The sequence below is a fragment of the Haliaeetus albicilla genome, chromosome 9 (genome assembly GCF_947461875.1).
Source record: "Haliaeetus albicilla chromosome 9, bHalAlb1.1, whole genome shotgun sequence".
NCBI classification, from domain to species: Eukaryota; Metazoa; Chordata; class Aves; order Accipitriformes; family Accipitridae; genus Haliaeetus; species Haliaeetus albicilla.
In genome coordinates this window covers 27,130,207-27,146,242 of record NC_091491.1, presented here as the reverse complement: position 1 = coordinate 27,146,242, position 16,036 = coordinate 27,130,207, and the positions used below count along the sequence as shown (strand labels likewise).

At 37.6% G+C, this 16,036-nt stretch overlaps 1 protein-coding gene across 3 annotated transcripts in view; it reads left to right on the top strand.

The window, feature by feature from the left end:
• The window catches only part of SLC9A9 (solute carrier family 9 member A9), a 237,887-nt gene that overhangs the window by 20,301 nt on the left and 201,550 nt on the right, over nucleotides 1-16,036 (top strand). For all 3 annotated transcript variants that reach the window (XM_069792259.1, XM_069792258.1, XM_069792260.1), the window contains exons 2-4: nucleotides 8,400-8,602; nucleotides 12,703-12,780; nucleotides 13,392-13,468. In XM_069792259.1, the coding sequence (XP_069648360.1) occupies nucleotides 8,408-8,602; nucleotides 12,703-12,780; nucleotides 13,392-13,468 (350 nt within the window). In that variant the 5' untranslated portion in view covers nucleotides 8,400-8,407. The remainder of the gene's footprint in view (nucleotides 1-8,399; nucleotides 8,603-12,702; nucleotides 12,781-13,391; nucleotides 13,469-16,036) is intronic.

Sequence of the window (16,036 nt, the reverse complement as noted above, 5' to 3'; positions counted from 1 at the left end):
GCAACAAAAAGGCAACTGACCCCTACATTTTGAGATAAAAGTTTCATTTGCTTTTTCTATATCAAGAATTTTAAGGTCATCTCAGTTCCATAGGCGGACTGCAGCTGAAGATCACAGTCTTCCTTGTATCCCTTTCAAACTATTTCCTTAGATAAATTAACTGTATGAAATTTCAAGAACGCAGGCTATTTCATCTTCTTGGCTTGCTTACTATCTTCACAGGTGACTTGATACTTTGAAGGAGAGCAAGTAAACAAGAAAGCCTTGTATAAAGCCAGTCACTGAGCCCCTAACACCTGGGTCTGTGGGATCTCTTAATTCTTATCTGCCTTGAGTTTATTTTAAAGTTGTGAAAAAGTATTTATTTGATAATATGCCCTTTTTCTAATCCTGAAATCTGTTGCACATAGAAAACACACTTCAACTGAATCAGTTGAGACTGAAATACACATCGCAAAATACTTCATTAAATGCAATGGTTTTCACTGTCAGGCATCGCCTAGGTTGTTGTTTAACAGTTTTACGGGGTACAAGCTACATAGCATCGCTGAGAATACATTTGCTTGTTGCATTTTTACTAGCATCTCTCAAAAGGAAAACCATGAAACACTGTGCAGTATGTTCATTATGATCAACTAGTAAATTATGATGTTTTTCCCATTGCGTGGGTGACTTCTATAGTAGCTTCTTTTACACTATTGTGCTGTTTCCCATGTGCAGCTGACAACATTTGTTGAAGATTTAGACAAAAGCCTATCAAAATAGAAATGAAATATGGGGGAATACAACACTACACAAATAAATCAGTATTTGGAGTTTTATCTGTGTTTTGGTTCTATTTTGCTGCCTGCCCAGCACATAATCTGCACATCACGAGGATAACCAGCTCATGATATTCTTTTGATAAGTTAAAAGATTAGTGCTCCAGCAGTATAGAGCTTTTGAATTATTAAAATGTTCATGAACAAAGGAAATATTCCTCATGATTGTAAATAAACTATCTATTTAGTCTTGCATTATTTATGGCAGCCTTCAAACAGGGAAAAAAGCTTGTTCATAGGATCCAAAAAGCTGATGATGTCCTTTTTATCCTTAGAAATTTTGGATATGGGGTTTGGTATCTTTAGCATTGTGGAATAGCAATAATGAAAAGAAAGTGGAATTTCAGAGCTCATGATAGAGGTGTCAGATCAACAGGCAGCAGCTTCAGGAGAAAATCTTCATGTCACCAAGCACTGACAGTGAGCTAAATCCTGCTCTCACTTATTTTTTTGTCTTCATTATTAGAACAGTTCTGGTTTATACCTGTTTGTACAAACCAAAAGTCTCTGCCCTACGGTTTGCTTTATTCCAGCCCCTTGAACTATTTGCTAGATATATGAATAGCAGCACAAGAAACCAGTAATTTTGCTGCAAGTGATAGAAGAATATGGCCACTTATTTGCAGATAGTGTCCCACAGTGTGGTAGATGGGTCTGTATTACTCATTAAGACAGTGTGTCACTAGGGGTATAGCAGCAGAAAGGATAGAGAAAGTGAAATATAAGGAAGACCAGGGGGGGAAACAACCACAGAAATACAAAAACAGGAAGAAGTTTTACAGTTACTGCAAAGTGCTGAACAGCCACAAATTGAAGACTATTTAAAGTATAGCACAAATAAAGGGGTTGTTTGGCAGGTTTTTTTGCATAAACTTTGTAGGAAAATGCAGTTTTAGGCTGAATAGTTCCAGCTAAAAAAAAAAGCCCACACTGAAAAACTGTCCCTTTAGAAACTGAGATGTATTAATTTTTTTTTATCAAAGCAATGGTTCAACACTAAATATAGCTATATTTAAATTAAAAATCTTTCTGCAGTTGCAATGAAAAAACCGAAAGCATTTAGCATAACCCAAAATCAGTTCATAAGAATTAATTCAACAGGAATTCAACATTATTTCGCACACACAAAAGAAGTGTACATATATATGTCTATTTACATTTCAAGGCATTTAGCTTTAAAGTATTTAAACACACATTTTGTTTATTGGTTTTGACACCAGACTGAAAAATTACTCACAAACAGTGAAGAAGAATACAGACTTACCTGTTTATTTATTCATTCCTTTGTTTTCCAGTATATCAGAGAACAAGAACACTGGAGCTTGGTTTGACAAACAGACCCCAAATAGTAAACTCAACTTACTTCTTGATTTCTGTATATCAAGCAGGCAGGTGGATATGAAAAAGTAACTTGTGCCACCCAGAAAGGGAAAAACATCCTTTATATAACTTATCAGCACAATTTTCTATATGACAGCATAGTTGGAATTAGTGTGGTAGATTATCTACACAAACAGTAATGAAAACTGAATGCCACTTCTCTCAGTTAAGAGTAGCTAGCCTCTCTTAGCAGCAGACCCCAGAAGATGGCCTCTTAGTACTAGACAATAGACAACTAGACAACAAAAGACTTGAGTGCCTATTAGCCAGCTCCTGCAGGGCCTGGCTTATTTGGATACCTCAGTCATAAAACCTTAGGTGCCAAATTCCCGACGTAATGCGTAAGTCATGGCCCTCCACATTAGCAGAGAAATAGCCCAAAGCTAGCACAAGAAAAAACTGAGTGCAAGTATCCAAATTTCTCATCCTCCCCAGAATTTAGGTATCAGAGCTACATACAGGTGCCACTAGTTACCTCTGATTAAGATGCTAAAGCACTGCTGCAGGTAGGGAGCCAGAAGTAAACTTTAACAAAAAAACTAACAGACAAACAAAAAAAAATTCCACCATCAACCCACTAATACAATCTGTGCCTTTTATCTGCTAGGTTAATTAGCAACTTTGGTTGAAATAGTTCTCAGCTTGAATAGTTGTTGCCCTTAGGGAATGTGTGATACCCATTAGGGTGGAGGTGAGGCTGAATGAAGATGCTCTGTGGGACTAGTTGATCAGACTGAAAGACAAACATGAAAAGGATGAATGACAGGACACAGTCATTGAACCACTCACAAGAAATGGCTTTGTGTTATAGTGGTTAGAGATGCTTCCTGAAGTTTGGAGGGGTTTGGAGGGGTGGGATTGGAGGTCTACCACTTTTTTTTTTTTGCTTTTTTTTTTCTTCCCTCCAATTGTTCAGCTCTTGACAGGTGTGCAATGGGAAAGCTGACTCACAGTAGCCCTTCCTCAGCCTTTTCTGAGGATCCCATGCAGAGTGTTTTGGAAGTGAGGCACAATCAGAATTCTTGATTCAGCTTTGGTGGAGGTGTCTAATGATTAGGCAATATGATTCTTAAACCTCCTAAATCCATTATGCCTCTTCTGTGAAATAATTGTAGTTTCCTTCTGATTGTGTGTTCTGAGTTCCCCTAATTCTCAGACAGCAATGCATGTAACAAGTCCCAGAAAGAGGAATCTCTAGCCCTCAGTAAAATAGAGTACTTCATTGTCTTCCTGACTACAACACTTATAATGAACAAACATTGTCAGGATTCTGAGGAAAGCATGGGAAAATCATGATCAAGGCAGAAACTGACATTTTGTAGTGGGTAGGTGAAGAGAGGAATAGCATTCTTGAGGCAAACAAAGAAATTTGGAAGAAATTCTAAAATATTTGGGAACATCAAGTAGTGGCTAAAACTGCATCCCGGAGTGTCATTATTAAGGAAGGCATTTAACAGCTGACTAGATAAAATCTTGGGGAAAGAACAGTCCTGTTTAGCTCAGAAGTTTGGCATGAATGACTTAAGAAATCCCTTCCAATGCTCTCATCTATGATTAAGGATTTTATCCTGCTTCCACTGAAGAAGCTGGAAAACCTGTATTGCCTTCAGTTGAAATATGACTGAGCTCTAGTTAGTGAGATTTTGCTGCAAGATCTTACTTCAAAGGACAATTGAGTCTTTTTAAAAGAAATCTGTAATGTTACACCCTTTTCTGTTTCAATCCTGCATTTAAATAATGTGCTTAAAACATGAATTAAATGAAGCCTTGGTACTAGTTTTGAAGGAAAATGTCTTAAATAAGGGGAAGCTGAGCTGAAAACATTTATAATTGGATTTGGACTCCCAGGATACAAGATAGGTTCTCTACTTTGTGCTAGTACACTCAAGTTTTGCCTTGCACAAGAGTTTGCATTTATAATTACCTACATCCTTAACTGATGTAATACTATTTGAAACTTTTTCATTCATGCTAACCAGTATCTTAGTATAATACCTACTTCTGATGTCAGGTAACAGATGCAGCATCATTCCCAACCCATATTCAGGGAGTTTTAACTGCTAAATTCCTAGACTTACAGCGTAAAGCCAGGTTTTCTGTGCATGCCACTATGAAACTAGAACTATTTGTACAAAAGGTATGTTTTTACATACCAAAGTCTGTAGAACTTTGTGAGTAAATGTTGATGTTTAATTTTTCTGCCACAAAACACTGATTGCAAGGAAATTAGAAGTCAGTCTTTTTTCATAGTAGATACATCCAAATGGTATTTCCCAAATGTTGGGGGTTTTTTTCTTTAGATGAACTATAAAGAATGTTTCATTACAAAAGCATGATTTCAGTTTGGAGGATGGAGTAGTGGAGAGTACATTATACACCTATTTAAAAATGAATTATTTCTTTTAGAATATGATCTTGGCTCCTGAATTCTATCATGAAAGAAATGTTGTATAATGATTTAAAGCATAAAGCGCATTCCATAAATGATACACCTACTAAAATATTAAATACTCTCTTCCCAGATTTTTAATTCACTGGGGGTTTTATATAGGCTCTTTGGCACATTTATTAATTCTGAAGGAAGAATACCATCCCATCACTTATATTGATTCTTGCAATATAGTGTAGTGATAGCAATTGTCTTTGGCTGAACCTTCCATAGAGCATTCGAGAATATTCTGAATTAGCCTATCATTATGGATCCCATCCACATTTTGTTCAAATTCAATACATTATAGAATTTCCTTGAGAGCTACAGGGACCTCAAAGCAGTTTGAGACTACAGCTGAAGATAACATATCTTCTCAAAATACAGAATAAGAACAGCCTTCTACTCCTAGTCTAAACTTGACACTACAGGTTGAAATAATTTGCCCTTTAACAATTCAGTGCAACTGCATTACTATAGTTGAGAACATTTGTTTCCATTTTTAAAACAATCAAAATTAATTTGGTTCAAAGTATATGCTGTATTAGCCAATATAACAGACATACGAGGAGTCTCAGAAGGTTGTAGGACACAGTAGTCCACCTGGCTGTATGACAGAGACGGTAAAGGCAAAGTCGGCTGGTCTCCACTGATCTCCGTGGAGCAGTTCCATGTTGCCATACTGAAAGTTATTATGTGCACAAGCCATGTAAACAGTTAAACTGCAGAGGTGTCCTGGTTTCAGTGGGGGTAGAGTTAATTGTCTTCCTAGTAGCTGGTGGTGCTATGTTTTGAGTTCAGTATGAGAAGAATGTTGATAACACTGATGTTTTCAGTTGTTGCTAAGTATGTTTAGTCTAAAGTCAAGGATTTTTCAGCTTCTCAAGCCCAGCCAGCGAGAAAGCTGGAGGGGCACAAGAAGTTGGCACAGGACACAGCCAGGGCAGCTGACCCAAACTGGCCAACGGGGTATTCCATACCATGGGACGTCCCATCTAGTTTAGGAACTGGGAGGAGTGAGGGCAGGGGAAATCGCCACTTGGGGACTGGCTGGGTGTAGGTCGGTGGGTGGTGAGCAATTGCCCTGCGCATCATTTGTACATTCCAATCCTTTTATTATTACTGTTGTCATTTTATTAGTGTTATCATTATCATTATTAGTTTCTTCCTTTCTGTTCTGTTAAATCGTTCTTATCTCAACCCACAAGTTTTACTTCTTTTCCCGATTTTCTCCCCCTGGGAGAGAGGGGAGTGGGTAAGGGGGGGAGTGAGTGAGCGGCTGTGTGGTGTTTAGTTGCTGACTGGGGTTAAACCATGACAAAAGGCTAAAAACAGACGAAGAACTCTGAATAGTAGGATTTAAACTCTTATTTTTAAAATCACTTTCATGTTTTTATCTCTTCATTCATGATTTTTGAGCTCTCAGTTAAAAATAGCACTGTTTCCTTAAAGTCTTGTCTTCTGTATGCAGCAAGACGACCGTTACTTGTACAAATAAGCATGATGCTCACTGTTGCCAGTGTAACAGAAACAAGGCTAGTAGAAAAAAGATTACTGTCCTGCATGATTCTGGAAGACATAGTGTGAGGGTCTAGGTAAAACTATCCAGAAAAAGGCAGGTGAATATGACAGGTGCTGTAAACGAACAGGTAAATGTTAGAGACCAGTAAATGTAGCAAGACAAGAAGTTGGGGAAGCACAGATGAATCATGTGAAAGATAATGAGGGACATAACAGGGAAATTTGGTAAGCAGACAGTGAGAGTGCAGAAGGAAAGAAAAGGAAGGTAAAGAGGAGATGATGGGATGGGTGAACAGGTTGTAATGGCACATTCATCTAACCAAACACTTCTTTCTCCTCACTATTCGAAACCTATTCCATGCTGTGACCTGATACTGATTCTAACAAACTGTGTTGCCAAATACTCTTGTTCTTGAATAATCTTTTCCTGCCAGTGTCCTTGCACAGGCATTGCTGGACATCTGCAAAATATTTCTGTTATCTGAGCTGATTAAGTCTATGTAATATCTGGTAACTGAAGTGCAACAGAGGCTATGGTTTAAAACATTGAGTGATAGGAACAAAAATGTTAAAGAGAAAACTTCTGAAGTTTTCTATTCCAGAGAATGAGAAGGAAACATCAAGTCTTGTCCAAGCATCAAATGAAGTTGAATTTTTAATGTACTTGAAATTGAATTTGAAAATTAAAGATGTGGTTTTCTAGAGGAAATCTAATAAAAATAAGATGAAAACCCTGACTGTTTTAGTTAATTAATGGTTTCCTGGGTTCTGACTCACAATTTTGGACATCTGGGGCTGACCACTATAGAAGTCATATTTCCTATTAGCACATGCAGTGCTTGCTTCCTTTTTCCCCATACATGCTTTCCTCTAAAATTTCACAGAATTCTGTCTTTACTGCAGCTACATTTATTACCTGATTTATTCACAAATGCTGTATAACTTAAGAAAGTGGCCTTGGGATTTTCTACTGCTTATCTAAATCCTCTACCATTTAAACAAGCCAACCATACTAAACAATAGATAAAAAACAAGCATACATGCATATGAATACTAGACAAGCACTACAGCTGTTACTCTGCTGTAGCTTCAGACCAGGAAGCTGCCTTACATGGAGGCTAGAAATCTGCAGTTCAGAGAGTCTCTGTTATGGGAAACTGTGGCAGTAACAAAGACATGCTATTGCTCTAGGCATTTACGATCACTTTTATCACCGTGGCATCTGATTACTGGATAAAACTTTAACATATTTTTCAGACGCTTATCAGCTATTTCCTGTAATTTAATTTTGTTCTTATCTTTCATTAGTAAGTGTATCTATGTAGATGTTTAGATGTCTTCCATCAATATTTAATATGAGTATTCTCAGCATTTTATGAATGTGTTCATAATTAGTAACTGTAAAGCTGTTCATCATATACATGGGACTTAAAGCACATAGGACATAAAAGGAGCATGGAAATTAAATTTGAAACCAAACCCAAGTCTCTGAGGGTGGAAATAATCTCAGTAATGTTATCTAGCTAAATATTAGTCACCTCTCCTGAAGTAATCATGCAGGCTCCCACTAGAGCCAACAGAAAGAAGTGTACCTTCCAGAGGACAATCGCAGTAGTACATTTTCCTCTCTGTTAACTGTAAAGGGAGCCAAAATGTCTGTCTTAGATAAGAGTCCTAAATTGTAGATAATCAAACCAGTTAATCCCAGTCTTAATCTTCCTTTTGTTCTTCCTGCGTTTATTTTCCCATGTTTATACAGTCTCAAAACCACACACAGTTTTCTACAGAAAGCAGAATGTGCCTAAGAACACTGTGTCAGAGTTTTGCCCCCGTGAATGAAGTGTGTAAAGTCACCAAAAGCACAGCTGGTTTTTACATGCTTAGTAGAGCACATTAGTTATACAGGCATCCCCCTGCTCTAAATATCTATTGAAAGTGCGGTGGATGAGCAACTCAGTTAATAACTATATCAGAATGATTCCAGCAACTGGATCACAAAAATAAGAGTACAACTGAGCATATGTCAAGCCAACATCTGTATTCTAATGAAATGACCATTGTGGAAGAATATGGTCATCCATGAAGTGTTGAGTGAGGTGTACCTCTGTGAAGGTGGGAACACTGAGAAGGTGTGTCCTAGCTTTAATAAAGTTCATTTTTCTCCAAATCAGTAATTGTGTAGCATCAGATAGTTAAAAGTACCTGAATCTCTTTGGCTTGTTTTGATTTTTTTTTTTTTTCCTCTCCAGGCCTTGTAATGGGATTAATTATAAGATACGCAACAAAAGCACCAGATGTTGAAAGTGGAACTGTTTATGAATGTGAAAAGCTGAAATCTGGGCCGCCTACTCTACTTATTAATATAACTAATCAGGTCTATGAATATCAATACAAAAGAGAGATCAGCCACCACAATGTCAATGGTCACCAGGGCAATGCAATGCTTCAAAAGGTAAAACCGGTCTTATTTTTGTTCTAAACTGTGTAAGATATTTCTTTTATTTACACCCTTGAGAGAGGAAAACAAGTTTCAAGCTAAAACGTGACACAGGGAGAGAGAAGCTATTCTGAATTTAGGGTGAGAAGGGTAAGTGAGGAAGGAGAACAGGAAGGGAAATAAGGTGAGGTAGAAACCTGACCATCATTTAGCATACAACTGGCTGTAAGCTTGCAGAATAGTTGCCAGAACTCTTTTTGATGACAGTCCCACCGTCTGCAGACACCAAGTTCACTTGCAGATGCAGCTGTTACCTTGGATTCATCACCGCCAAAACTTTATAAGCCCCACTGATACCTTTATTTGTCCTCTGTCTTAAAATTGACTTGTTCTGGCAGCATAATGCAAGAGAGCTTTACCTCCTGTATACAGCAGAGGTAACAACAAACTCTAAACATTTTACAAAATACAAACTTGTAAGTATGTAAACTTCCATAGATAAGGGGGAGGGGTTTATAATGCTTAAGTGCATTACAATGTTCTCATACATTCATTCACTACTACAGTGGTCCTCAGCGGGGATTTCACTGGCTATCCCCAAGCTTGGGGAGACAGCATTGTGGCAATTCAGGCTGGATGCAAAATGGGAAGTGTGGGAGGAAGTTTACAGAGTCTTTTACAATGTCATGGCCTTTTCTGTTTTCCAGTATATATTAAAATATTTTACTTTGTTAGTATATTCTCTCCCCACCCTTGCAATATTTATTTGATGTAACGTTCACTTTATTAAAAAATTACAGCAATTTAAAGAACTCATGAGTGCAGAGGGACTTTTTGAAACCTGGATTTTATGTTCGAAGACATCACATATTTACATGAAGCTTCTAAGCCCTTACCATTGCTTTTTTTACAATATTGCAATATCTTATTTTGCTTTTTTCCAAGTATTATTGTTTATCTAGCACTGTAATACATGTTCCTGTTTATTATAGTGGTTATCATTATAAAAACTTTTTAAGTTATGCTTAGAATGTACACCAGGGAACTCAGCAGATATTAGGACTTAACCATCTGCCCAAATTCCTTGCTGATGCAGCACCATTGTGTGCCTGTCTGTCATTACTGCCAGACTTGCCATTCTCAGAAAGAACTAGACTGTTAAGGACTATTAGAGCTGTGGTGGGTGGAGACAGGAAGATACTGTGGCAGTCAGACTAGTCAGATTTTTCTGAATCTTCATCCTTTTTCCTGCTAGTTGGTTGCAAGAGGTTTGTCTTAGTCCAAGTGTGTGTTTCATTTCCAAGGCATATGTACTAATGCATTAAATTTGAACATCGCCGTCAGACCTGATATACTGAAGTTGACTTGTATTATGAGAAAGGAGGAGCACTAACTTGTACAGAAGTTTCTGTTGCCCTGACAGGGGATTGCCCAATCTTCTTTTCATAGTCTCACTTTGCTGGAATATTCTTAGAAGTCTCAACTGTGAATTATGTGTTTCTCCGTATTACTGGAGAAGCCTCAGCCTGCCTGGATTTTCACTCCTTTTTCCTTTAAAATCATCTGGCAAATGCCCCCCTTACAAAGAAAATAAATAAAAAAGGAAAGGGGGAGGAATTCAACAGTATTTAGGAAACAATAACAATGCCTGGCAGCCTTTCTGACTGGCAAAAGCACTAACGTAAAAAACAGAAAACATGATCACACCAAGCTCTTTTTTGTACAACTGTAATTCCCTTTTGACCTCAGTATAAGATTTTACTAAGTGTGTTTATCAGAAAGAATAGACTGTGCCATGACTTACAAACATGTATTCTTTAGAACATGGTTTTGAATAATAAAACATGCAGTCAGGATTTGTGATGCCTATGGAAAAAATATTTTAATGTATTTGCTTAATTAATTCCAAAATTAACATTTGAGGCTTTTAGTTCATAAGTGAAGAAAATCCTTTTTCTATCGTGTTTTCATTGAAGTTACCAGCATAGCTAAAGTTGTGGGCATGTTATCTGCCAGCTAGTTTTTTTCAACTTTATAATTCAAAGTAAGCAGAATGGAAAAAAAGGCTGAGCTGTCACTTCTTGTTTATCAAATCAAGCTATCTGTTAGTAAGAAGACAGAAGTAATTTTTTAGTCAGGTCTTACTCTTTTGAAGCTAAATACTTAATCTAGAATACTGTAGCCTTAAAATATCACTTTATCTGGACAAAGGAGCTGCGAGCCTTTGCATTAATTACATCCTGTCGCTTTTAAAATTATTGGTATAATACAGCCCACTGACAGAACAGCAAACAGTACATGGACTTATTAAAATATTTTTTTCTCCAGCAATGCTGTGGTTTTAAGCAGCGTTGTTTAAAACAGGTTTTAAACTATTTTATTGAAAGCTACTTGTAATGAATTGCAGTGACTGAACATTGTTCTTGGTCTCTCTCTGTGCCTGAAGTTGAAGGCAAATAGGAACAGTGTACCAACAACAGCTGGAGTCAGAACTTTTTGCCTTACCTAACATCATCCTCACTCTAGCATTACTTTAAAAATTTTAACGGATATTTTATAAACTGTTGTAGAAACAAAAATGTGTGTTTCACATGGATGGGGCTGACATTACACAGGCATTTGAGTATAACGAACTGGGTAACAGAGGACCAAGTGGTGTCTCCTGCTGTGCCAGCCAGTGGTTTGGAACAGGAACCGTGAAGAGACTAACCCACTAGCATACCTTCAGTTCTGAAAGCAAATAGCACCTTAGCTATGTCTTTGCAGAAAATCCAGTTAGTCTTTGCAGAATGACTCAATCTAGTCCTTAGCTTATTGAGGATATAAGGAACCCCTTTGCCTATAAAACAGATACAAGATATGTAGACAATAGGACAGCATCAGTGCCTCTTAGATTTCATAACAGTGATATGTTGCATCTTCAGTAACACAGAGACAGGTAACAGTCACCAGAAGCAAATTACAGTTTCATTGTCGTGACAATATGACTTACAATGTCAACATGTATAGAAATAGAAAAAAACAGCGAGGAACTGAGGATGTTGCTGGTAAATTAGTTGAGCTGCTAAAAATTGAGGTGATCACAAAATCCTCAAATAAAAATCTGGAAGAAAAGGCTTATGCCATTGGTGAATTTCATGTCTGTATAGGCAGTCCTTTTGCCAAAAAGGACAATTTGTGCTTTGCTAAATTGCATTTTGGTAGAAAGTAGAAACAGCTAGTTACTGTGGAGATTCTAGAGCTTGTTTTGTTGCAGTCAGGCCAAAACTGATTGACTGGATTGGACTGATTATATTTTGCTAGATGTGTTACAATGGAAATGATGCTAGAGAAGCAGTCAACAGATTTACTGAGAAACTTTAGGACAACAGAAACTTGTGCTGGCAGGTTAGCAGAAGTGATTATACAATTATAGTTTAATGAGTTATGTCACATCTGAGCTACATTACCTATCCACATGAATGTTCCTTACCTGCTAAAAATGTGAGGTAAAATCTTATTTTTTATCACATTTAGGTTAACTCAGCTGAAGTAATGAAGATGGTCAAAGTGTGCACAGTTTTCATGTGCAGTAGTTCAAGAAAGCACATACTAGCTGACAGCCAGTGGTTCATTAAGCAACATTAGCAAGCTCTGTCTGTGCCTAAATAGATATGCTTCAAAGGAAATATTACATAGGTTTTGGTAGTGTAGGCCTTTTCTTTTATCACCATTCTGTACGTGGGGAATTGAGGCACAACACTGATGATGTGTCTTTCCTGAAACTGTAGAGGAAGTCCATGCCTGAACCAGGAATTAAGCCATGGGACTGACAAATTGGGTGTCTGGTGGTGCAGATACTATGACAGGTAACACTGCTTGTATGTGTTCCCTGTAAGATGCATGACTGATTTCCTTTTTTAAGGAATACTTCTCAAGTAGTATTCTACATATATAAGCAGTAATGAACTACACATTAATACTTGTAAGAAAACAATTCAGAACAATGTCATGGCCTGCAGACACTGAAGCTGATCCTGAGATTAATCCTGATAAGAAGTTACAATTAAAGCCTATCCTATCAAATTAAATGCTACTTTATTTGTCCTTACCCTCTCTTTTGTACTTTCTGGCAGATGACATTCGATCCTTCCATCTTCTTCAATATTTTGCTGCCACCCATTATATTTCATGCTGGCTATAGTTTAAAGAAGGTATGTGTCTCTTTCTTGTATTACAAAAGTGACTGAATGTGATTGCTACTTGGTAGATCCAACAGGCCAGTGCCAGAGAAGAGTCAGTTAATGATTATATTGCATAGGAAGAACTTGACAGGAAAGGAAGAAAATTAAAGGTGCATAGACCTCATTCTGCTCCCTTTCCATATCTGTGCAAAGATTTGATTCTGCGGTTTATAACACTTGGGCATTCCTGTTTTCAGAAGAGATGACTTTGAATCTGGTGATACTGCATGTAGGCAGCAGCCTATCTGTGTTTTAGTGCATGATTAGGACTTTGTTCGTTCAAGGGATGGGGTTATAATACTGTTTGCATCAGATACTTTCAATGTGAACTTCTGTTACGATCCTGAAGCATTTGACCAGATACATAAAAGGGGGAATTTTGATGGCATTCCACCAGGCAAAAAATTAATCATCTTAAATTGTATTTTCCAGAATAACTGATGTAGCCTATATTGTTTCATCTTATATTTGAGGTATGGGTTGTAACAAATGGCACTTCTAGATGCGGTGTTTCAGCTTTGTCTGAAAGGTCTTTTACTGACTGTATTACAAAGGATTTTTTTTCAAACTTTCCTCCCCAGAGACATTTTTTTCGTAACTTAGGATCAATTTTAACCTACGCCTTTTTGGGAACTGCCATCTCCTGCATTGTCATAGGGTAAGTGAATGCCTTCTGCTATTATTGCTGAAGTCATTATTAGTGCTTGGTATTTTTTTCAATTAAAAACTAAACTGTAAAAAGAATTGCAGACACTATATTGTCAGTATACTTAATACCTTGTGTAACAGGTAAAGTAATTCCTTATCAGGAAAGGCTGAGATGGTGTCCTGGTTTCGGCTGGGACAGAGTTAATTTTCTTCCTGGTAGCTGATACAGTGCTGTGTTTTGGATTTAGTGTGAGAATGATGTTGATAACACATTGATGTTCTAGTTCTTGCTAAGTAGCACTTATCCTAAGTTAAGGACTTTTCAGTTTCCCATGCTCTGCCAGCAAGCAGGTGTACCAGAAGCTGGGAGGGAGCATGGGCAGGACAGCTGACCCGAACTAGCCAAAGGGCTATTCCATACCATAGAATGTCATGCTCAGTATATAAACTGGGGGGAGCTGGCCAGGAGGGGTAGATCGCTGCTTGGGCATCAGTGAGCCAGTGGTGAGCAATTGCATTGTGCATCACTTGTCTTTTCTTGGCTTTTATTTCTCTCTCTTTTTGTTATGTTCTATTTCATTACAATTATTATTATTATTATTATTGTTTTATTTTATTTTATTTTAGTTGTTAAACCGTTCTCATCTCGACCCATAAGTTTTACTTTTTATCCCCGATTCTTCTCCCCATCCCACTGGGAGAAGGGTGGAGCGAGCTAGTGGCTGCATGTTACTTAGTTGCTGGCTGGGGGTGAACTGTGGTCAATGGGAAAGGCAAAACTCTTGGATATCAAGAAATGTCCAGGGCATTCAGGAAATCGTGTCCTTCATTTCTGGTCTGTGACTGATGTAAGCATGAACTGCTTTTTACAACCCTGTAGCTTTAACCATGTGTCCTGACAAATAGAACCATTCTCTCGATTGAAATTCCACGCTTCTAACCAGAATTCCTTCTAGAGGAGAGCAGATCTGTAACAGAAAATGAAGCACTTCTTCAAATCTAAAAAGGGGGAGGAACAGATACCTAGTGGCATATATGTAAAATAACTGGAGTAATTTCAAAGGCTAAGTGAAACTTTTTAGTTGAAGATCATGCAAAACGCCTCAGTCTGGAACTATGTGTGAATTTAGCCTGGATATGACTAAACGGCTTCTGCAGAAAAAAAGGGAAAAAATCAGAGGGGCAAAAAATCCTGGTTTATTTCCATACCTCCTTAGTGAAGTTTCTAATTTTGTTTCAAAATTTGCCTAATTAAAGAAAAGATTTGCTAGTCAGAAATGGATGATATATTTCCAGGCTGGCATGATGTGAAACTTTTGTTTGTCTGTTTGGTTAGCTCAATCAAAATTAAAAAAAAAAAACATTTAAAAATCCTTTTGCATCTTAAAAGTGCATGTGTTTCACAGTATTTATGAATATCACACATACACTTCAGTTCTCATGTTCTGGGAAAATTCCTGATGCAGGTGAAAACGGATGACCAGAGTTGGATTCTGCTGTGAGTGGGTATCTGTACCTGCACAGAGCCTTACTGAGAAAAGCAGTGCACTGTTCATAGTTTAACCTTAGCATTATTAGGCATCCCATGGCATTTCTGTGCAGTGTGGTGCAGAAACAGCTGAGCTAGCTGAGTCTGTATGGTCTGTGGAGGTGATGGAGCAGTGTTGCATATAAGCAAGTCTTGCTGAGAGGCCTTAGTCTTGCTGGGATTGTGCAGAGTCAAAATGGGAGAAAGTCATGGAACTTTCTGGTATTCAGGTTTTAGATTAGGAAGCACCCTGCATCTTGTAGGCCTTACTTGATGTCCTGGGCTGTAGAACTCTGAAATGTACCATTTACATCTCTGCATGATATGGAAAGATTCATGGAAGCACTTCAGGTTTTGTGAGAGTGCTTGAATTTAAGACTGGTCCAAATTCTGTACTTATGAACAGCACTTTCAAATTATAGAAGCAACTAATTTTTTATTTCTGTCTTTTCCCTTTCTTTATAATGGACCTTTAAGTAAAGATGTATGTGCTGCATCAAGGTATAAGCTCCTTGCTGGCATTATTATGAGATGGAACCTTTAATGTCATTTTGATAATATTAAAACACATGCATGACCTATAACTTATAGTTCAATGATTTTAAAATTGTTCTTTTATGGGTATGTCATCGTATCTATCTTGACATCCTAGTTTCCTAATAATCAGGTAGCTTAGTAATCATAACATACCTGAGGCACTGTGGCTATTAAATGTTCTGCAAGCGATGGTCAGTCCAAATGTCAGGAAATTTTAGACTCCACAATGAAAAGCAACAATGAAAGTATGATCACCTTCTGTGCTGAAATACAAAGAAGTGTAAGCTCTGTATGTGTCTGTTTCCCCTTCATGTGAGAAAAACTGCTGAACATCTATGGGCTAAGGAGAAAGGATACCTGCAATTTCAGACACAAATCTGTAACTCTAGGATACAGTTTGCTATGTGTCTCACTTATTGGAGAGGAAAAGCTTAATCTTGCTTTTCTTTCTGAAATTTTGCTTTCCTTGAGACATGGCACCTCATCCTCTCACCTCTCCTATTGCTTGTTCTC